At 58.5% G+C, this 22,503-nt stretch overlaps 1 protein-coding gene across 2 annotated transcripts in view; it reads left to right on the top strand.

The window, feature by feature from the left end:
• Positions 1-18,957, top strand: part of LOC117649582 (gastrula zinc finger protein XlCGF57.1-like) — a 53,601-nt gene extending 34,644 nt beyond the window's left edge. Inside the window, exons 2-4 of one of the 2 annotated variants that reach the window (XM_034392469.1) lie at positions 8,097-8,137; positions 16,268-16,325; positions 16,414-18,957. In XM_034392469.1, the coding sequence (XP_034248360.1) occupies positions 16,426-18,381 (1,956 nt within the window). In that variant the 5' untranslated portion in view covers positions 8,097-8,137; positions 16,268-16,325; positions 16,414-16,425 and the 3' untranslated portion in view covers positions 18,382-18,957. Of the gene's footprint in view, positions 1-8,096; positions 8,138-16,267; positions 16,335-16,413 lie in introns of both variants that reach the window. The other variant, XM_034392470.1, reaches the window with a different exon arrangement.
• The last annotated feature ends 3,546 nt before the right edge of the window (positions 18,958-22,503 follow it).

Below are 22,503 nucleotides of genomic sequence, written 5' to 3'. Positions count from 1 at the left end.
CGTGGATTGAACGCGTCTGAATTATCTTTGTTTGCGCGTTCTCAGTAACGGCTTTATTTAAAGTAACCTACGCTTTAACTGTAAACTCCTTTTGAAGCATGAATGTTTTTTTGGCCATTTTTGTGTATAGAAATGTTTTTTAAAAATAAAGCAGCCCATTAAACGGTTGTGAATTTGATTTTTTTGATGGACCGCGTCTGCTGCCGCAGCCATTGCCAGTTTCCCCGCGCCTTGCCGCGTCTCGCGCCAAATTGGCGTGCTGGGCCGTAAAAGCGGCGCGCGCTTTTCCTCGTCGACCGTCGCGCCGGCGTCCTCTCGGAGCGGAATTAAAAAGGGCCGTCATGGCAGCCCGGGCGATACGATCGCGGCGACAACAGGTAGCACACGCCTTGGCCGCGTCGCCGCGCCCTGTCCCTGCCGCCCCTCTGCATCAATTAGGAGAGGTTCCACACGCCGATACCATCTTCTTCCCCCTCTTCGCTCCAACTTTGGCCACCTTATCGAGATCGCCCGAGCCAGGCAGACAGACAGGCAGGCGATAGAGGCGTCCGCTCGAAGGGAATGCAGGCGGCCGACCCATCGCGGCCGCAGCGCCGCAGCTTACAGTGTCAACACGCGGAGGACCTCATTGTTGGACTTGGCCAACTGCTCGGGTCAACATGCGGCGATTATTTGCTGCCAGGCTGTTATTCGGCCCAGATTGCTTTATCATGTCAATAGCGCCCGGAGCGCCCCCTTGGAGAGAGTGAGACGACCACTCCATTTGGAGGGAGGCGTGTCGGGCAGCCGCAACACAGTTCGATACGGAACCACTTAGGTGTCCCGGCAGGTTGGGACTGGCTGCTTGCCCGTCTGCCTGCCTGGAGGCTGAGTAGCTTGCCCAGGCTTGCTGATACTGGAGGCTGGCTTACTCGAGACTGAATTCCTCGACCTGGACAACTTGCTGACTGGCCAGATACTCTTTGGCTGACTCGAGGCTAGCTGCCTAGTTGTTGGACAGGCTGGCTGTTGCAGAGGTTGTCGCCACTATGCTGCACGGCACTCAGCCTACAGGACGAGATTAGTATTTGGGCGCTCCCCGCTTGGTGCGGCGATGCGAGTGTGATAGAAGGGGGTTCGATCCTCACTCGGAAGCGCATTTTTTGTTTGTTTTATCCCAGTGCGATTGTCTTGAAACAATGGCAGAGAGTAGCACAGTCGTGCACAGTCGCGACAAATGGCAGTCGGGCCAGTCCTCGGCGCCGTGCATTGTGAATCGCACAAGGGAAGGGTGCTGCGATTCGCAGTCGATTCCGGAACATTGTGGCTGCTTGTAGCCCCCCCCCCCCTCTCTCGCACTCCCGGCCCCGGCCCCTGGCAGCACGCTCGAGGCTTCCGCTTTCCGCGGTGTGTTTCTCTTCATTATCTGCCGTTGTATTTCACGAGGCTTATTTTTCTCGTCCTTATTTCACTCCCTCTCCCCTGTGTGTCCCGATGCTAAAGACTCTCTCCCTCTCTCTCTCTCCGCCCCCCAACGGGGCCAAGGCCGCAGCGCGAAAGAGAGGTGGTAATTGAAAAATAAATTAAACACGTCAACTTCACCTGTAGCTGTGGCGTGGCCGTGCCGCTGCCACGCCGCCGTCCGGCCGTACCTAGCAGGCAGGAAGGTAATGAGGCGTGGCTCTGCGGTCCTGCCGGTCTTGACCACGCCGCCGTGGCGCAGCGTGGCGTAGCCTGGTACAGTGTGGCGCACAGCCCGGCCCGGACATCCTGTAATCTAGCCCCCTGCCCAGCCCCCTGCCCGGCACCCGGCCGCGCCAAGTCCTTGCCTCCAATTTGTCCCCAGCCCCCGGGCCGCCTCTGGCCCTGGCCGCCGGGCACGGCCTGTATTTAAAGTGCCGTTGTCTTTTGATGTGGCCCCTCGTATGTGGCGCCTGCCTGTGACGATGTGTGCGCGTGTAAGGGAGGTGTGCATTTGTGTGCGTGCGCGCATTTTCCGGCAACACTACTTAAAAATCACGGCACGAAATTATCCGCGCTTTCAAGGCGAGTGCAAATAGGTCGGCGAGGTCTTCGACGAGATTGCCCGCCCCAAGGAGGAGGTGAAAAAGAAGGAAAAAGCAAGAAAAAAAAGGAGCACAGAGGAGTGAATTTTACGGCGCCGTACGGTTTCCCCGCTTAAAAAGGTTTTACACGCCGCCGTCCTGCCGTCGTGGCGTCCGCAACGAGCAGGACGCCCCGGCGTTATAAATTCATGAGCGTTAAGGGGGCGGTGTGGCCAGGCCTGGGACAGCAGGCTAATACGCCGCCATCGCCACTTTTACGCCCCGGGCTGGCATTCCTCAAGCGCGTCCGGTGCGTGCTGCCGCCACGCGGACGTCCCGGGAACCAACGAGAGCGCGAATAAAAGCCTCGTCACCACTGAGAAAGAATCAGTATCATGACATATTTGGGTAGGCCGAAATCCGTGCCGAAATTTGGCTTTCGTAATCTATACGGTCCTTCACATGGGCTGACTGTAATTCTCAGCTGATCAATGTAGCGCGAGGAGCGACTTCTGTTCCCTACCAAGTACCCGTCTATTCTCGACTGGCTGCTGTCTCCCGTCACTGCCGCGTCACTGTCGTGTCTCCGTCTTGTCTCGTGACACGCAACGCGAGCCGGAACGCTCTGCTGGAACGATCAGCTGGAACGATCGGCTGGACAGTGTTCAGTGTGACGCTATTCGGGGACAATCTAGACGTATTTGTTATTTTGCGTTGGCAGCAGCGTGCCGCTGTCGGAGTGACAGGGGCAGCCCTGCACATTGAATTATGAGGAATGGGTCCGGGAAACTACACTGTCCACAGCACAATGAAACCGAAATATAACAGTTTGGGGTCTATATCCATTCCATGTAGGCTTGCGCAGGCCAATGCAACGTTGGCATTGTTTTTGACGGCTTCCTTTCTGTAGGAAGTACCCTGCACTTGCCTTACATGCGCCGGACGGCCGGTAGACTTACCAAACAAGCGCAGTGGCCGCCCCTGCACATTATTGAGCCTGCGCAATCCGATATCTCTTTTGACAATCTGTCCCGATGCATAGAGGCCGGACTGCAAGTAAGAGAGGGAGGAAAAAGGGGTAAAGTTAATTCTTGTTCGCAAAGTCAGCAGCCGCACCAGCAGCCGCCGGGCTGCGAAACTTTTTGATGCGTTTCTCGCCCCACGTAGCCGCGGAGGCAAGGCCCTTATTTTCCTGATGGGAATCAAATATTTTTCTGACCCATTCCACGTGAGTGAAGTTGGGAGTCTGTTACTCGCCAATTGCTGCCCTTACAAAGTTTTCTATGTCATGACCACGCGTACACACACTCGCGCGCGTCCACACACGTACACACACAGGCTCGCATTCCAGCCATGGCCCGTCCGGACTCCCACTGGAGCTCGCAGGAAGTTTGATTCTTGAAGCACACGGAAAAGCAACAGCGAGGGGGATTAACTTGCAGTGCAAAGTCAATAGACGCTACCCGGCCAACGTGGCGGGGCGGGCGCCGAAACGCACGTCAGGAGAGCCCCTCCTCATACCTCTCCGGCTTTCTATTCCCTGGTGGTGAAAGACGAGTAACCCGGTTATCGCAAGAGCATCAGCTCTTGCCGGAGTCTCGCGAAGGTGGTGCCTGGGGATTCCGAGACGAAGAAGGAAGAGCAAGTTGGCGCCTAACTTTGGACGGCCTCGGATGGATACGATGAGGCTTACCGTGTTTTGATTGTCTCTGTTCTTATCGCGTCGTGGAAGCGGTCTGGTCTGCAAGCGGGGCCAAGGTGCCTCAAGTTAGACTCGCAGCCGGAATGACGAGACGCGAAGAGACGGCATTGTTCACCGCCAAATTCGGGGGGTTGATGAATTTTGCAAAAAGGTGATGTACACCTGGGCTCGCCGCACGCCCCGCCACGCCCCGCCACGCCGCGCCCCTCTCGGCGCGAGCGGAGCAAGCGGGCTGTGGCGATACCCGCTTAGTTACCCCGCGCGGTGCCCTGATGAAATATTTAGACAGGGCCCCTCCCAGGGCACCCTGAGGGCCCCGTCGCAGGCTGGCGGCCCGGGTGGGTGGGCTTGGAGGGGCTCCAACCAAAGTGCCTGCTGGATTGATGCACAAGGTATGCCATTTACCGTACACAGACCGACGCTGCGACACACGCACACACACACCAACACAATCTCTGCAGCGCGCATGCCGCACACACATGCACGCCCACTCTCTGCGTCACTTGATTGGAATACGGCAGGAAAGCACTCGAGCACCTACACACGCTTTCTCACACACGCTCACGAACACTCTCTCCGCCGCCCACCCACTCACGCACTGGATTTGGAAAAGTGGGAATTGTGGGCTGCGCAACAACAACACTAAGCACTCCGGCCAATGATTGTGTGTTATTCTTTCACCGCAAAGAAAACTCGCGCCGTTCCCGTCGCCCTTGCGCCGCGCTTTTTACGCAGAAGGGGCGGCACAAATTATGCAAGCTGGGCGACTGACTTGCCGTAGAAATTTTTTCGTGTCTTTGTTTCGACCGACTGGCTGAATGTAGGAATCATGCAAGCGCGCGTCTGTGTGTGTGTGTGTACACGTGCGCGTGCGCCTAGTTTCGTGTTGCGGTGACACTATCGTGACGCGCACTCGACATGAATCGATCGCTGACTGACAATTTTGGCCGGGCGTGACGTGACGCGCCACTCCACCTCAGGGCCGCTCTGCCTCACGCGCCTCGCTAAATGTCCGCTTTGAGTGTGTTCAACATTCCCGTTTTGGTTCACACTTATAACGAAAAACGCAGCCAATATAACGAGTATATTTGCGAAATGTATCTCTGTTTTTCTGAATAACCTTGCAGGAATTCTCGTTGGGACATTTACTTGCGCCCTGCCTCTTTCGGTTTCGTTATTTTCCCCCAGTTCCAGCCGAGTGCTTATCTGAGAACCGCCCGTTGGGCTGTGTGGGCTATCTGGCTGTACCGCGGAACGCGCGGCGAATCCATGTCTGGACCATGATCGGGCGGGCCGAGCCGGGCGGGCCCGGCACCGCGATCCGATATCGCATCCCACTTACTCGCGTTATTTGGCATTTCCGGTCGCGAGGTGGCTGGCTTGTGTACCCGTGACCCCCTGAATAATGTGGCAGCGGAACGTGCCTGGCAAGGGAGAGAGAAAGAGAGGCGGGTGGGTCTGTGCGGGGTTTGCGTGTGGGCGAAAGAAAGGGGCCCTCGTCGAACGCAGCCCGTCACGGTGGCCCGTGGGGCCCGCGGGCCCTGCGGCCTGCCCGGGCCTGCCTGCGGTGCGTGGAGGCAGGCCGCTGCTCCTTATCAAGCCTAGAGCGCGCCATAAATTTGCCGAGAAATGAAATAACTCCCGAAAAAGCGGATAGGCCGCGGTGGCCCCCGTGCACGCGTCCCGCAGGACCCGCCGGCCCACGGCATGAATGTGGGGCTGCTGGCTGGTTTGCGGTGGAGGGCCCCGGCGGGGCGAGGCGCCGCCAGCGTGCGCCAGCGCCAATGGCACAGCGCGGCAATGGGCGGTACCACTGTTATCGCTTTTGCTGGCGCGATGCGCGATGCCCGTGTTCCTCTCTTTGGCTTAACATTACCCGATCGCCAAAGTGCAGTGATGGCTTTTTGCAGCGCCCCCAGTGCCGCGTTTGCCACTTCGATTTGTACTGCGATTGTTTGATTCGGTTTGCACTGCTGCTGTTCTTTTCGGCGCACATGTTGATTGGTCAAACTTACCCTTGCCTGCCACCTCTTTAATAATACTACTACCGAGGCCTTTTTCCTCGGCAAAAAGTCACAAGCGGCAGTAAGACCCATTTCGTCGAATCCTGTTAGACTCATCTCAATCAGTTCTGCCCTTTTCAAATGCCTATTTTTCTCTTCATCAGAAAATTTGGAAACGAATTGAGTCAGTATACCACCACACATGTACGGACGTCAGTTCGTGTCACGCTCGCTGTTCCGGCGGTCGCAATAAATAATAATGATGCTGTAATTTGAGTCCGGCCTCCGGGTGTCCGCGGGTACCCGGACTCCGGACACCCCCCGCCACAGGCGTACCGCGCGGAGCACGTTCACGGGAGAGGAGCAGGTTTGCGTGTCATCTCGGCTTTGTAAAAACCGAGGGGGGCACTCTTGGAAGCCGTGACCTGACTTTCGCGTTGCTTATACCTTCTCGGTGATAACTGACAATGACGGGATTTGTTTTCTGACAGTGCCTGTGCTACACCTCCCTGCCGGTGGATGCGCACCCCGAAGCCGTCAAGGCCACCCCCGCCACTCCAAGAGTTGAAAGCAGAGTGCTGGGCGTGGCGCGCAGCAACCTGCATGCAATCAGCGCGGGGCTGTGATCAGCGCAAATGGTAACGAGCAGAGCGAGCGGTGGAGCGGGTTGGCCCCAACAGGGCCAGCAGGCTGCACCGGGCCGGGCCGGTCTGCAGGCTGGCCCTGCTGCAGGACTGGCTTCCAGCGCTACAGCGCCACGTGGAAACAGGAAGAGGAGCGACGTGGCTGTGCAGGCCGTTGTTTGGGCCGCGAATGGTGTCCGTGTGTGTGCCTGGGCAGCCGCTAAATGCAAGTAGTCAAACCGTCCTGCCATTGTCTTGGCCCTTTTACAGAGTACGGGACTTGCTTTGTTAATCATTTTGCCTGTCCAATTGCCTACACGAGGCATAAGTTAAAGACAAACCCAATTTTTCACTCAGGAGTGTGGTTATTGGAGTCCCTTATGCACACCACGGAAATAGTGTTTCCACCAGCATCCGCCATCGGCCTCGGCCCTGCCTGGCCAATCACTAGCCCCTGCCTCTGCGCCACTTACGTCGCTGCGCCGTCGCAGCGCACCGCGGCGAAGTGAGCACACACAGACACCGCCAGGCCCCGCCAGGCCCCGCCATCCGTGCTGCTCACAACTCAATTCATGTGGAATGAATATGCATTACAAACTTTGGGGCTCGCAGCTCGCATTCCACAGCTGCGGCAACCAGCCCCTCCCCTCCCCACCCCCTCCGGGCCCCCCTTTGTCCCCGTGCGCTCTGATTATGATTCGACGGCCCCACCCCCATGCACACACTAATCACACAGTCCCCGTGCGCTGCGCGTTCCGGGGATTCACCCTACTGTCGATCCCCGTCCCGGGGCCCGCCGCGCAGCACGCCCCACGCACGCCCCACGCACGCCCCACGCACGCCCCACGCACGCCCCACGCAGCGCAGGGCCTGACGGGCCAGCGGCCCTATTCAATAAGGTAATCGTACGCGGCGCGGGTGTTCGCAGAGGACAGCACCAGTGCTACCAACACACACACGGCGCCGCATGCCACCACACCCGCCATAGAGCGGCCTTTGTCTATAAGTATTGCGGCGGCACCAAACACAGCCCGGCCGGCCATCGCCCTGCATCGCCCGGTTTCGCCCTCACTGCAATAACCGCCGATTATTCGTGCGCTCAGCGATTTTCGCCGGCCCTGTGGGGGAAAAAATGGCGTAAAAATGATTGAAAATAGGGGTAGGGCGCTGCTGTCGCAACGGCGTACGCGCTTCGTTTGATGTTATTACGCTTTAATCGGGTGGACCGAAAGTGAAATGAAACTACGTCCGATGCTCCAGGCTTTTTCTGCTCGCTGGCTTGAAACCTGGTTCATGCAGCGTGATGCGTCTTCAGCGGAAAGACATGCTCGAGGAGCTCGCTCTTGTCCTGCCATCGCTGCTGTATTTTTTCCATTTCCGTCTCTGTTGCGATGGCGTGCTCATATTGGAAATCACGGTGCACTTTGTGTCCAGAGCGGGGTATGCTGTGACGTTTTGCAATGGACAGGGGAAGGGCTGGGAGGAGTCGTTGGGAAAGCCTGCAGGAAAGGGGAGGGGGTGATAATCTGTTTACACAGATTGCACGCGTCCTGGCTCCCGCAGCACGGGCTGGAAGAAAACAAGATTTGAATCAAAGTGCCTTCTGCTTTCGCAAAAAATCACAATATCAGCTTTGTTTTATTTTTCGTGTGTCGTTGCTGGCCTGGAAGAATTTGTCACAAAGTCATCGACCCGAGTTCATGTCAAAATTAACCCTAAAATTTTATCTTTTGTCTTGTTTCAGATTCCGAGTCCCTAGCCTGAGTCCCGACCGCAAAGCGACAGGTTTGTGTCTTTTTGAATATCGTCTCGCTTAACGGTGTACCGAGGCGCCCCTGGCGCCCCTGGCGCCTCGCACGACACATTAGCCGAACTGCGCAAGACAAACCATTTGCCAATTCCTCTGTGACTTTGACACACATGCCCCGCCACGCCGTAGCCCGGAAATCCAACAGAACGCGTGAGGCCGGAGCGGAGCGACCCCCCGAGGGACTACCGGGACCCAGGGCTGCCTGGCAGTGCCTGCCTGGAAGGGAAGTTCGGTGGCGCCGCGTCGCCAACGAGATAACCATCGCCTGCTTTCACCTGAGTCCAGTCACCAGCAGCAGCGCGCTGGATCCGACCGGCGCCTCTCTCGCACTTCCAGGGCTTCCTGTTGAGGGTGCGAGAGAGACGCAGCCACGCTGTTCGGAGCGAGCCCGTAGACGGTGGTTTGCCTTTGAGGCAGCAGGCAGCCTCCCTTGTTTGAGTTGCCTCCTTGTTTATCACAACGACGCCAGCGACTAATTCGCCAATCTGGGGAGGCACGCGTGTCAATCGGGGAGGAGAAAAAGGGGAGGGGGAGCCAATAAGGGCGGACGGGGCTAGATTGCGAGGGCCACAATGTCCCTGTGTGCGTGTGTGTGTGTGTGTGTGTGTGCAGGCCCCCGGCCAGATCAATTTGACCACCTCCGCGTGCGTGCCGTGGCGTTTGAATAGAAAAGTATAAAAAGGCATGTAAAAGGCAACCGGCCGGCAGGGCAGGCCAGGCCGGGCCCTCGTAAAAATATCCATAAGGAGGGAAGAGGGCTGGCGCTGCCCCTTGAACCCTTTTCGAGAAATGCCCTTTCGTGACCGATCGCCCCCGCCCCCTGTCGCCGGCGGCGCGTAGGTAGGACTCTCGCTCCACGAGGGCTGGCTGGGAAGTGTCCTCCAGGATCCAGCAGGAGACGTCGTTTCCGCGTGTACACTGTCTTTGGGCGTTTTCCCCGGCCCCTTTAGCGAGCCCCGGTCCGGCGGCGCCGCAGCACGGCGGGCTCTGTGCATGGCCTGAAGGCCTTTGTGCGGCGCCTCCTGGAGGAAACCTTTCCAAAGCCTTTTCACCGGCCGACGCGCTGAGGCGTCGGCACGGCACTGACGCCATGCGGCACCACGACTGTCCTCTTCCCGAACGGCGTGAACGGATAGCAGGGCCTTGTCGACGTGGAACACTTGAACGCACACTTGGTGACACACCGAGGGAGTCTCCTTGAACACGCTTTCGCGGCGCCGGTCGGCCACGCACCCGGCAGTGCCCGGCAAGTGGTTTGGCCGCGGTGGGCCGCGCGCCGCGACCCTCCGCGATGTAACAGCCTGTAACGAGTCTGGCCGCGGACTTTCCATGACAATCGCCGCGCAATTAATATTCATTACGTTAAGGGAAGCCATTCGGCGTCGCCGCGGCTTGGCACGGCGTGGCACGGCGTGGCGCAGCACGACGCTTTGCTGCGCCCTTTGGACGGCGGGAGGAGCAGGCAGGCACTGCCAGACAATTGGGGGAAAGAATAAAAGCTCGGATAAGTGGTTTCGGGTAGCCATCGCGGCGGCCTGCCCCGCCCGGCGGCACGGCGGCACGGCGTGGCACGGCACGCCACCCCTTCCCGCTCTTGATTACGCGGCATCAAATGGAAGCGCCGCGAAATTCGCGCAAGGCGCGGAGCGGTCGTCGAGAGGTCGTGTTCTTTTCGACTTTCTCACCGTAATTACTTCTTCTTCCTCGGCGGCGCAGGCGGCGCGGTGCTTTCGTCGCGCTGTGTGTCTCTCTGTCTCTGTCGCACTCGCGGCGCGCGTCGTGCGGGTGCGACAGAGAAGGGCGCGTCTCAGAATGAGCCTGCTGCTGATTATAAGGGCGGCCGGCCAGAGACCGTCGTCGCGCTGAGACGAACTCGCTTTGGGTTTCGTTTATGTTTCGGCGTACAAAATCCCTTTCTTCTTCTTCCTCCTCCTCCGTTTTCGCTCCTTTTTGAGACACAAGTCTGCTTCCTCATCGCGGCTCCACCTTCGAAATGAATGAATTAGCTCGGAAATAAATTGGCTCGGAAAGGTGCAGGTGCTGCGTGGAAAAACCCGGCCCTGGTTTTGCCCTCATCAAACCCACCCTTCAAAGCGAGAGAGAGAGAGAAATAGAAAGAAAGAGAGAGAGAGAGAGAGAGACGGAAGAAAAAAATAATGTGTCTTAAATAATTATGCAAAGGGGCGCGGTGTGTACTACTAGATAGAGAGCGATCTGGTTCCTTTCCGTTCCATTTCGTCACGGCGACATGTTAGATATTCAACGGGCGATACGCTGGCCTCACATTTATATGTAAAGCTGCGCCGCATGCGACGCCCGCAGCCAGCGAGCAGTGGCGTGGCAGCGGCGTGGCCGCCGACCGGCCGGCCGTGGCTGCGCACTGCTCGACGGTTTGGGCCGTTCAAGGGCAGAGAGAGAAAAAAGGCTTCTCTAGGTCAACGCGTGGGAATTTGATGTCTCAGTTTTGTGCTGCTCGAGCAAGGACGTATGAATGTGTCAACGTTGACGTGGAGTCGGCAGGGCGTGCGCCACTGTAAAATAGCGCCCGATGTCGTAGACCGCTGCCAGCGGCGAAAACCGCCAATGGAACCGAACGCAAAGGGCGGCGGGGCGAGGCGGGGTGGAGGGCGGCCGAGTTGCAAAGGGCGCGGCTAATCAGCTGTTGCTGGGCGAGCCCTGCGCCGCCCCGTCCTGCCCTGCCGAGCCGCAGTTATTTTGCGGTGGGGCGGATTTGGCGTTTCGCGGCGATGGCTAAGGGATAGCCACTTGGCGGCCAGTAAATACTGTTTACTCGCTGTATCGTTTCCCTCCCTTCCCCCCACCCCACAGGCCAACGACTGACCTACGTTGTTTGGCTCGCAAAGCCACAACGGTTCCGCTTGCGGGGGGAAAGAGTGGGGGGTCCTTGCTACTGGAAATACAATTTTTGTACCCCCGAGCGTAAGTGAAACGCGGTGCGGGTTGCGGTCGCGAGGACGCCGTCAGAGGTTCGAAGCGGGAACCGGAACGCACAGCCGGGCCGTGCGGGGAGGAGGCTTTCTCGCGGTAGGCCTTCCTCGAGCCGCGTGTTGGAGGGAAAACGCCGTAAAACCGACGGAAGCCCTCCGCGCCGCGGTATCACCGTAATAACACAGTTCTTTATGAAGGATGCCACCTCCGTCCCCGGCAGCGCGGCGCAGCTTTCAGGCTCGGCAGCCTCCGTCGTGCGGCCCGAGAGACAGGCAGGCTGCCTTTTGCGCGTCTCTCTCTCTCTCTCTCTCTCTCTCTCTCTCTCTCTCTCTCTCTCTGTGGCGTCTTGTTTCCGGGGCGGGCACACCGAACGCCATCATGTCGATGCTCCAAAACACGGGCCGAGCGCCGCCCGCCCCAACAGTGCAGCCAACCAAATGATGATAAATTAAAAGCACGGTCAAGCGGATGACGCGTGCGGGGCCGGCGGTCGCGGAACGGCCGGGCCGAGAGGAATCCGATATCGCTGAAGAAGGAGGAGGAGGAGGGGGCAGGACGTGAATGGTGTAGGATTAGAGGTGCGGAAGGAGGGGGGGGCTGCAGACGAGCTGCGGGTATGAGGAGCAGGACTCGGTGGCCCCCATGCATCGTCCGCGCGGGTCAACACACGGACGCCCGGCCAGCCCCCCTCCCCCTGGCCGCCCCGGGCCGGCTTCTCGGGATCAAACTTACCTTTATTGAATTTTAGAGAGCCTTATTTCAGGGCTGGGCGCGCAATTATCGGACTGGCCGGCCATCGGGCGAGCCAGCGCGGCCGAGCCAGCGCGGCCGAGCCAGCGGCCCAGCGGCCGCCTCGCTGCACCCATGGCGCCACGGCCGCGACGCCGACGTCGCGCTGTCTCCCTCGCTCCTCCACGGCGCGCCCCGGCAGTGCGAGAGAGAGGCCGATCGGCGGAAGCGCTGTCCTGCAGCTCGGGCGGGCCGCCTTCCTCCATTTCATTTCGCGCTCGGTCAGACCACATTTTCATACTTGTTTCGTCGGGAAATGATTAAGGCGTGCTTTCCCGTTTTCCGCGTGTCCGCTCGGATCGCGCTGTGCTGCTGCAGTACAGAGGCGGGACGGAGCGGGCTGCCGAGCTCCCCTTTATTTTCAAAGGAGCAAGCCAACAATTTAAATTTTTTCCCGCGCTCGTCGGAGTATGAGGATGAAAATGCGCGCGCTGCGTCGCGGCGCCGTCGTCCTAAAGGCATTTTTGGGATGCCGGCAGGGCCGGGCAGGGCGCACCTCGCTGCCGCCAAAACCGGTTCATTTTTTAGCGACTCGCGTCGAGTGGCGCCCCGCCCCGCCCCGCCCCGCCGGGCCACCGCGCCGCGCAAGACACAGAGCCTGCCCGCCGTGCGTGTTTACCTACTTCACTCGGTGTGCTTTGCGCTTAAACTTCATAAAGTTAGATCGACGCCCACCAGCGCGCGCGAGGCACACACACACACGACGCTCAAACTTTTCCCGTTCGAGTGGGCGACTCTGTGTGTGTGTGTGTGTGTGTGAGGGGGGGGGGGGGGTTACTCTGCTTCCCTGTCCGTCTTGGTCCGGTTCCGGCTTTTTTTTCTGTCGCGACCGGTCGCAGTTTTACAGCCGGGCAGCGTTGAGTAGGTGGGCATTCCCACCGGCTTGTTGGACACAAAATGAAATTACGCGGCGGGGCGGGGCGGGGCGGGGCGGTACGTGGCGGGGTGGGCTGGCAACGACTACACAGTGTGCGCCGCTCATTAACTACTTTAATGACTCGCTCCCCAGAGCCGTGCATGCCGCACGGACCGAACTGCAGCAGCCCAATTCACTTATGTGAGCCCCCTCCCCCCCTCCCCCTCTGAGCATCCCCCGTCGGCAGGGCGGCCAGGCGGCCTCTGCGCGCCTTTTCGGCACGAGCAGGTGGAGTGGCGCGAGCGGCGGCGAAGATGTTTGGTCGCTCGGCACGTCTCGGCGTCGTCCGGCTGCGCAACCACCATCCAGCAGCGACGGGCGGAGCGGCGGCGGCGCGCACAAAACATCCATTTTGCAAACTTGATAATCCCATTGCGGTGGGCGGCCCACAATACCCCTCGTTATTCCGACCCGGACTCTGCAGCCCCCCCTTCCCCCCTTATCCCCCCTCCCCCAATCACGACCTTTTTTCCCTTTGCCGCGCGCTCACAGTGTCACGCTGCCCTGTAGTGTGCCGCCCTGCCCGCCCGCGACCTTTCCCGCTTCGCCCTCCGCGTGGACGCCGCCCACACCGGAAAAAAAAAGTTCTGGAGATTCTGGACAACTCGAACGATTTGGCGCGGTGAGACGTCCCACTGAGAGAGAGCTAAACCGAGGCAGGTGGAAAATCTCAGTATCGCTGCTAGCTTTGCCGCGCGGTGCAGAACAGACGAAACCAACTTGCCAGAAATTGAGGGGCGCAGCCTGGGTGCCTGCACAAGGCACGGCACGGCCCGGCGGATCCATCCGGGCGGGCAGGCAGGCGGGCGGCATCAGCCCGTCTGAGACTCGGCTCAGCGTGCGGCGCGGTGCGGCGCGGTGCGGCGGCTCGGGCTTCATATCCGGCGTGCGGCCGGCGCCAACGCCTGCCAGACCTTTAACTCCACCCTCGACCACACCGCCCCCCTCCCCTTTCCCCGAACGTCGCCACAAAACTCCTCGCCCCTCGAACCCCGAGCCGAGCCACGCCAGCCGCGCACAGCTCCTCTCAGCCACCTCCTTGCCTCCACGCCCGTCGCCCAGCAGAGTCGCTTGCGTCGCTCCGTCTCCCTCGCACTCGTGCGGCGTCCCGCGTTGGTGCGAGAGAGACAGAGTGACTCTCGGCGGCGGCGGCGGTGTTCCCGCGGGAAACTTGTGCCGGCCGCGGGGAGCGGGCGACGCGCGAGGCGGCCGGCGCGCCGGAATTGGGGACTACTTGGTGGCCAGCGGGGCGAGGACCGCGACGAGGTTCCCCGAGACTGCGGTGGCGGTCGGCAGACTTGGAGCTTGGCGGCGGCGCTGCGGCCGGCAGGCCGGCCAGGGCCGAGCCTGAGGGCGCGTAGCAACGACGCGCCGAGTGCGGCGGACGCGCTCGAGGCTGACCCTGTCGCGCTCTACGGCGCGCAGCGGAGGACGAACCCGGCACGCGCCGATGTGCGGCGCGTTGCCTACCCGCCGCTTGAGCTCGACTTGCTCGTCGAACCGCTGTGCCCCTGCTGCTCTCGAACGGGACCGCCCGCCAGTGCGAGAGAGACGGAGAGCGGCGCACGGCGCGCGCGACGCCTGGCCGGCTGTGCCGTGTCGGCTAAACACGGCGCGCGTCAGAAACTTGTAGCGCGAATGGCGAAAGGGGCGAGAAGGACAAAGACGGCAAGTGTACTCGGAAAGCGGAAACTCAAGAATAATCCCATTTCTCATGCTAAAGCGCGAGTCACTCATTGTCTGCGGTTATGCAAACCCCCGCCGCGCCCCGCAGCGCTTCGCTCTGCCTCGCTCTGCCTCGCTCTGCCTCGCTCTGCGACGCGACAACTTTTCAATTCCTTTTGAAACGTTGTAAAGTTTGGCATGGCGCCACGGCGCGGCGCGGCTCTTGACGAATCGAGTTTGCAGCTAGCAGCGTGGCAGCGAGCCTCAGACACGGCGTCCGGAGTTTCTCGCGTGGAAATAAACAACAAATTCGATTGAGAAGGCAGCGAGTGTTCGCCCAGCGTGCGGCTTATTTTCAGGTCATGCTGCGCGCGCAGGTGAGACCGAAAGGGGGGGGGGGCACTGCAACCGTCTTTTCCTTCCGAGAGAGAGAGAGAGAGGCAGAGAGAGATAAACTCGATCGGCTCGCGGTCCCTCATTATAACTTGTTATTGAGACATTGTGCTCCCGGCGTGATGTACAACACCCCCCTCGCCGGCCGAGCCGCCGCGTGTGCGGAGGATGAGAGAAGTTGCTGAGCAGGTGGCGGAGGGGCCGGGGCAGGCGAGTTGGCTGCGAGGGTGTTGGTTGGCTGCCACGCCGCCGCCCCCGGCCGCCCCCGGCCGCCCCCGGCCGCCCCGCAGTGCCTGGCACCTTGTCATCAGCGCGGTGCCTGGGCGCTGCCGGGGCGGTGCCGCTGGCGCAGGTGTGGGGATGAGACGGCCAGACTGCGGCACGCGAGCGGCCCGCACCCACGCCAGTCTCTCTGTCTCTCTCGCACCTCCTTGGGCCGGGCCGCGAGCGCGAGAGAGACGGGCCGCCGTCGGCGGAATCAGCCGGCAGGATGTAGTTGAGCCCCGGCATCCTTGGAATTAAAAGGGGATGGCGTGACAACGTGTCGCCCGTCGCAATTTATCCATCTGTCGCCCTCCGTCCGTCAGCCTCGCCGGGCAGTGTCGGAAAAATGATTATTCCGCAACAAAAGCGGGCCTGGGAATCACGCGCCGGCCCTCCGCGACGACGGCGAGGAGGGGGGATTTTTTTGCGAGTGTTTCCGACTTGGGGTTCGTCCCGGGCGCTCGCATCGGGGCGTGATGGAGCAAGGAAGGAATGCAGTATCGGAAACGTCAGGACCTTAGAAGGCTGCCGCGCTGCGCCGCGCCGTGCCGCGCCGTGCCACGCCGGGGCGTCGAAGGTCGATGCGATCCGCCCCGCGCTGCGCGGGCTGCGCGCGCTGAGCGCTAACGGGTAGCGGGGTGACGACTCTTGAAGTTCGTATCGTCACCGCGGCGGCGCGGCGGCGGGCAAGAAAGGCACCCCGCGCGGCTGTTCCCGCCTGTGTTAGTTTTGGATCCGTGGATTGAATGAATGATGCATGGCGGCGCGGCGGCGCGGCGGCACGGCGGGGCTGACAGGCTTCATCAATCACCGCACTGCTGCCACACCGCGCTGGCGGCACGGCGCCACCGGCAGCGCCACCGGCAGCGCCACCGGCAGCGCCAAGACGAGCTGACTCTCTGCATGTCACGCCCCGACCCGCGGCCCCGCGGGGGAGTCGCGACTAGTCGGGGCGCCGAGCCGAGCCGGCCTGACCCGCCGGCGCCTCCTCCGCCAAGCCCTCACGCCCTCTCCGCGCCCACTGCGCGGTGCGGACTTGCGGTGCCGCGCCCTGGTACCCCAAACCACGCGGATGGCGTCATTGTGTCCCGCTGGGTTCTCATTCAATGCTTCATTGTGTTTGTTTCAGGATTCCGCCGCAAGCCGCGCTGTGGTCCCTCGCTCCTCAACGGACGTCCTTGCAAGAGGTTCGGAATGTCTGTGTTGTGCCCGCACGTGAGCAGTTTCTGCCTTGACAATCCCGAACCATAACTTAAATATTTTTTGTGTTTCCAGATTGATTGTGTAATGGGTGTCACGGACCTGGGCGAAGACAAGAGAGAATGCGATGAGAGTACAACTGAGTCAGGGGGGCAGTACAAGTGCACAGAATGTAGAAGGACGTTTTCGGAGGAGACGAAGCTAATGGAACATCTTCAAACCCACATATCAGCTGAAAATGCCTCCCAATGTCCAATTTGCTGTAAAACGTTTAAAGTTGAAAGCTATGTCAAAATTCACCTTCGAACCCACTCAGGGGAAAGGCCCTATCAGTGCCCAATTTGCAATAAGAAATATTACCAACATTGTAATCTACAGACTCATATTAGGACTCACACCGGAGAGAAGCCGTTTGAGTGCCCAATTTGTCTGAAAAGGTTTACCAGAGGCGGAACGCTCAGGAATCATCTTCGTGCTCACACAGGTGAGACCCCTGTGATGAATTTCGAGTGCACAGTTTGTAACAGAAAGTTTGCAGACGGGCCGAGGCTCAAAGAGCACGTTAAAAAGCAGCATGCCAGTGAAAAGTCTTTCGAATGCTCTGTTTGTCACAAGAAGTTTGCGGACAAAAATTATGTTGAAACTCATTATCTCAGAGCACATACTGGCGAGAGGCCTTTCGAGTGCGGTGTTTGCCATAAAACATTTAAATTAAGAGGGGATCTTTCAGTTCATTTACGAATCCATACAGAAGAGAAAAGTTTTGAGTGCACAGTTTGCAACAAGAAGTTTTTGCTTCGTTCGTCTTTGCAGTCTCATCTTCAAATTCATACAGGGAACAAACCTTTTGAGTGCACATTGTGTGATTTAAAGTTTTATAGAGCATATGATCTTAAGAAACATCTTAGAATCCATACTGGACAGAAACCAGAGGGGCGTCACGAATGCACAGTTTGCAACAAGAAATTTGTCGGTAAAACATACTTGGATGCTCACTCACGAACCCACACTGGTGAAAAACCCTTCGAGTGCTCAGTGTGTAATCAGAAGTTTATAAGAAGGGACTATCTCAATATCCACCTTCGAACGCACACAGGGGAGAGGCCTTACAAATGCACAGTTTGTGACAAGACATTCAGTCATAGTGTCTCTCTGAGAGTTCACTCCAGATTGCACACTGGAGAGAAGCCCTTTGAGTGCTCGGTATGCAGTAAAACGTTTAGACAGAAACCAAATCTACGAAGTCACTTCAAAAAATATCATACAGGCAAGATAATGTTCGACTGCTCTAACTGCGACATGAAATTTTTCACCGAAACAAAGCTACGGCAACATACTATTAAAACGCATCGAGGAGAGAAGCCTTTCGAGTGTACAGATTGCGACAAAAAATTTAGGACTAGTTCTGGTCTTAAGATCCATGTCAGTACACACACTGGTGAGAAGAGTCATGAGTGCACAGTTTGCAAAAAGACATTTAGACTCAAATTTTCTCTGAAAATTCACTTTAGGACGCATACTGGGGAGAAGCCATATGAGTGCTCAGTATGCAACAAGAAGTTCAGGCAATGTACAGACCTCAAAACTCATCAACGAATTCATACAAATGAAAAGCCCTATGATTGCACCTTTTGCAGTAAGAAGTTTCGTTTAAAAAGGTTCCTGGATATACATCTTCGAAGTCACACAGGGGAAAAACCTTACAAGTGTACATTTTGCAATAAAAGATGTTCTCAATCATCTGATTTAAAAACACACATTCGAACTCATACTGGGGAGAAGCCCTATGAGTGCTCAATCTGCTCTAAGAAGTTTACCCAAAGAGCTCACCTAACAACCCATCTTAAAATGCATAAAGGAGAAAAGCTGTTTGAGTGCACTGTTTGCAATAAGAAGTTTTTGGACGGCTCAGGTCTCAGATCTCATCTTCGCTCCCATACTGGGGAGAGGTCTTTGAAGTGCACCGTTTGTGCGAAGAGATATGTTAATAGTCGAAGCCTAAAAGAACATCTTCAAACTCATGAAGAATGCCAAGGAGCGTAAGCACTTGATCTTGAAACGACGTAGGTTTCATAAGACTCTCTGTCGGGTAGGAAATGGTGCTCACTTCTGCTGATTTGTTCAGAGTGTGTTGTCACAAAGCAGCAGTCGAGTCTTTCAGACAATCGAAGGGTTGTTGGGGCCCCTTCGCTGGGAGGCTTGATGGCAAACAATCGAGAAAATAAAATACTCTCAGAATGATCTGTACCGAGGAAAACGAATGTTGTTCAGTTTTCTATGGCTTTTTGTATCAAACATATTAAATTGATGTGTTGTGGAATATAAAGTATAAATAAGAACAAGAAATGGAAAGTAATGTTTTTTTTTTAAATATTTAAGAATCACTACTTAGCATTTACTGGGATTGTGAAGAGATCCATTTTCCTGTGTTTTTTGTTGTACTGATCGTTATGTTGCCTTTTCCTGATACGTCTTTCCACGGTTTGTAAAAGAAAGGTTTCACTATTATTTGATATCTAGACGAATTAAGTTACGTCTTGTGTTTTGTATTTGTCTATTTACTACAGCCGTAGTACAATTTTTAAATAAATAAGATGGATTCTGGATTTGTTTTGAAAAGATTATTTTTATATTTTACTCCTTTGTTTAGAACAGTTCAATACATTTAACAAGTGGTTCAAGCTTGAGCATATGACGTTTCTCCTAGTATTTTCAGGGTGGATCTCTGTTCCGTGCTGGAAGTGGATTTGAGGGAGAGAGCGAGGGAAGAGGGACTCAGGTAGAGGGAGGGAGATGGGATGGGGGGGAGAAAGAGGTTCGAATAGAAGTCGAGGATGCTCCGGTGGGGCGGGGTGTCTGATGATGAATGGCCCCCCCATTGTGGGGCGAGTTGATTAGCTGTGAATGCAGCGTTTGTCGTTAGGACTGATTAATCGCCCACTGAGTTGGGGAGGGCCGGCCAGACCGAAGGTAGGAAAAGGTGTGGGAGTTTCGCGTCGGTCCGTTTTTGCCTTTTCCAGCCTCCCTCATGCCGCCTGTTCGCATCGCGGTCTAGCGACCCAGGCAGGTACTTTGTGAACTCGTCCTGCGTTGAATTCTGCATACTTAGGAGTGACGTCACCGCCTTCCGAGGAACCGTGGACAGCTCAGCGGGGGGCATCTATCTGCGTCTGTCTGTCAGTCTGCGCCTGTCCGGCAGCCCTACCTGTCCCTTTGTCCGCCTTACGGCCTCACGGTGCTGATTAAGTCCACGCGGCATTGTCTGCGCGGAGGGAGGGCTCGGGGCCAAGGCCTGGCCGAGGCCCGGCTGGAGGCTCCTCCCAGACAGTCCGACGGATGATCAGACAGACGGACTCTTCTTGGTCGGTTTGAGTCGACTCGGAGGATTTATGCATTTTGGGCCGCAGAGGGAAGTCACGTGTTGGTGCCCCACTTGATCTCCGAGTCGCTCAGGGCAACTGCCCCCCTCTCTTTTCCCCCCAAGGAGAGGCGTGCCATCTTCTCGTCCGTTACGCCTGGGGAAAAAGTCCGCTATCTCTTTCTAATCTCATTCACGGCGCGTGGAGCTCCGCTAGCGCGCTGGCGGGGAGGCGTGGCGGAGTGACGCAAGGCGCCCCGTGGCCCGGCGTGGCGTGGCCCGGCGGGGAGAAACGCTACACCGCACGGAGTGGAGTGGCTAGCAGTCTCCCCGCTTGCTGGGGCCGGCCGGGATGGCCCGCGGCAGCAGGACCCGCTTTCCGTGCGTTTGGAAAACTGGCTGTGCAAGGAGCTGGCTAGGTGGTCCCACGAAAGAAACGTGGCGATACCCGCACAACGGCGGGCGTGTGACGCGTCGTCAGACACCCGCGTCACGAGAGTGCGCCTGATGATACGATCTGAATTCAGCCGTTTTGTCCCACTGTTGCGCCCCCCGCGGGGACCACGCCCAGGCCCGCGCCGCCGAGCACGCCAAAGAGGCCCCCTTCTTGTATCACGTCCCGACCGATAACTCGGCAAATTGCTTCCTCCCCCCACTCCACTGGCAAGTCCCCGAGGCCGTCCCGGGCGTCTCGGCCGTCCGCCAGGAGCGGGGCGGCCAGGTCCCGTCCGTCGCACACGCGCGCCGTGAAATTCGCCGGCCACACACTGCTAAATGGCGGTGGGGTGGCCGGCCGTCTGGGCCCTGGGGTGCGGCGGGGCCGGGCGGGGCGGGGCGGCACATAAGTGCCGGCTCCTTTCTCCAGAAGGAGAAGGTCAACCAGAACGAGACCAGACGCCGCCCGGCCGTCCGACGAGAACACAGCACACACGGAGCGGAGCGCGGAGCGGAGGGTGGGAATCAGGCGTGGACGTCCACTGGACGTTGCAGGAAAGATTGTCCAGCTAAAGCCGGCTTCAGCCAAGCCTGGAATGACTCCGGCCAAGAGTCCGGCCACGTCCGGAAGGAAGCCAATGACTTCCCCGAGCCGCAGCGCCGCAGCACTGGGGGGCGCCAGCCACCACTAACCCTCTCCGCCTGGAACTGACTCCGCGAGCCAACTTCATGCTGATGATTTTATTCTGTGGAAAAGAGTCCGTCAAATGTCATGAAACACTAGGGCCAGGGCGGGGAAGAACTGGACGGGGGAAGAACTGAACACCCCATATTTAACTTCAAATGCCGTATGCACAGGCACAACAATCATCAAGAGTTGTTCCGTGGCATCAGCGGTTCATTACAAGAGATAGTTGTTGAGCCTGTGAATATGGCAGTTGAAGTAAAGTATGGGCTGTTCAGTTCTTCCTCTGTCCAGTTTTCCCCCACCCTGACCCTACTTTTGACCTTGAAGACCAGCATCAACACTCTGCGCAACATTTTCCATGCATGTCTGCTTTCAGCATTTGCAGAGTGCCTCCCAAAAGCAGCGTTCGGCGTTTCTTGCGGTGTAGGCGCAGCGATAAGCCCCGTGCCAAGAAGCCGGCGCGAGGCTCCACGCGCGGTCCGGATGAGGGTTGACAGGGCGGACCGTGCATAGCCCCGCCCCGCCCCCGCGTGGGCCACACACGCGCGACGGCACGCAGCGCCGCTTTCATGGCCGCTCTTTAATTCAGCAGCCCGGCGGGCGGACCGGCCTGCCTGGCCCACTGGCCGGGCCGGCCGGAGCCTGGCAGAGCGCAGAGCTTGGCGGGCTGCTCATCCGAACACTTTCTCCGCTTTTATATATTTATGTGCCGCTGCGCTGCGGCGGGGCGGGGCGGGACGGGGAGGTACACCGAACGGCCGGACGGACTGTCCGGACGAGTTTAGGGCGGGCATGCGGGCCGCGGTGCGAGAGAGAGGGGGAGCAGTCTCGACGCTCCGCTCCGATTTTCTTCCGTCCCAGACGTAATTATACGCAGCAGCGCCGGACCGCGCCGCCACCGTACCAGGTTACACAATTCGTCTTCTTTTGTCATTTTTTCCTCTCTTTCTCGCTCTCGTCTCCCTCCCCTCTTAACTCCTTGGGCACGTTAAACAATCTGTCACGCTGCCGGTCCCCCCTGCCGTTCGGCAGCGCCGTCCCTGGGGCCCCAGGGCCTCCGAGGCGCGCGCTAAAACACGTTAAAATGGCCGCCGGGGCCTGGATCCGACTATCGCGCAAACCTTTCAAAGAAAAAGAGTTTGGCAACTGTCCGTCTGTTTCGCTCCAAGACCTATACCCCACGTGACCGGGGCCACTAAAGGCCTGGCGGGGCGGCGCAGGGCAGCGCAGTGGAGTGAATGAAATGGATCGGCCAGCAGCGGCGCTTTCCGTCTCTGTCGCACTCGCGGGCCGTCCCGTCGGGTGCGAGAGAGACAGAGCTGGAGAGTGAGCGCGGCGCCGTCGGCGCCCTTCAGCCCGGTCGCCGACGTGCAGGTCGCGGCCCCCGCCCCGTCGTCGCCCGGTCGGGCACCGCGTCGTCGGCACCGCGACCGACAACGCTGCGCCGCTTGCCCTCCTCACTGCACACCGTGCACACCGGGGTGCACACCGTCCTGCCAGTTTGGCAGCGCGAATTTTCCGCGCCATTGGCTGCCCAAAATGAACCAGGAAACGCGGCACGGCGCCGCTCGGTAGGCAATTGCTTCCCGGAGCACGCGAAGTAGGGCACTGCCGCCGAGTGGAAGCGGGCCAGGGCGCACTTCCTGGAATTTTATTTTTGTTTTCGAAAAGTCTCGGGTGGAAA

Source organism: Thrips palmi, unplaced genomic scaffold (assembly GCF_012932325.1).
Source record: "Thrips palmi isolate BJ-2018 unplaced genomic scaffold, TpBJ-2018v1 HiC_scaffold_4, whole genome shotgun sequence".
Lineage (NCBI taxonomy): Eukaryota > Metazoa > Arthropoda > Insecta > Thysanoptera > Thripidae > Thrips > Thrips palmi.
Note: the sequence above shows the minus strand (reverse complement) of the source record. Positions and strands in the feature narration are given on the sequence as shown.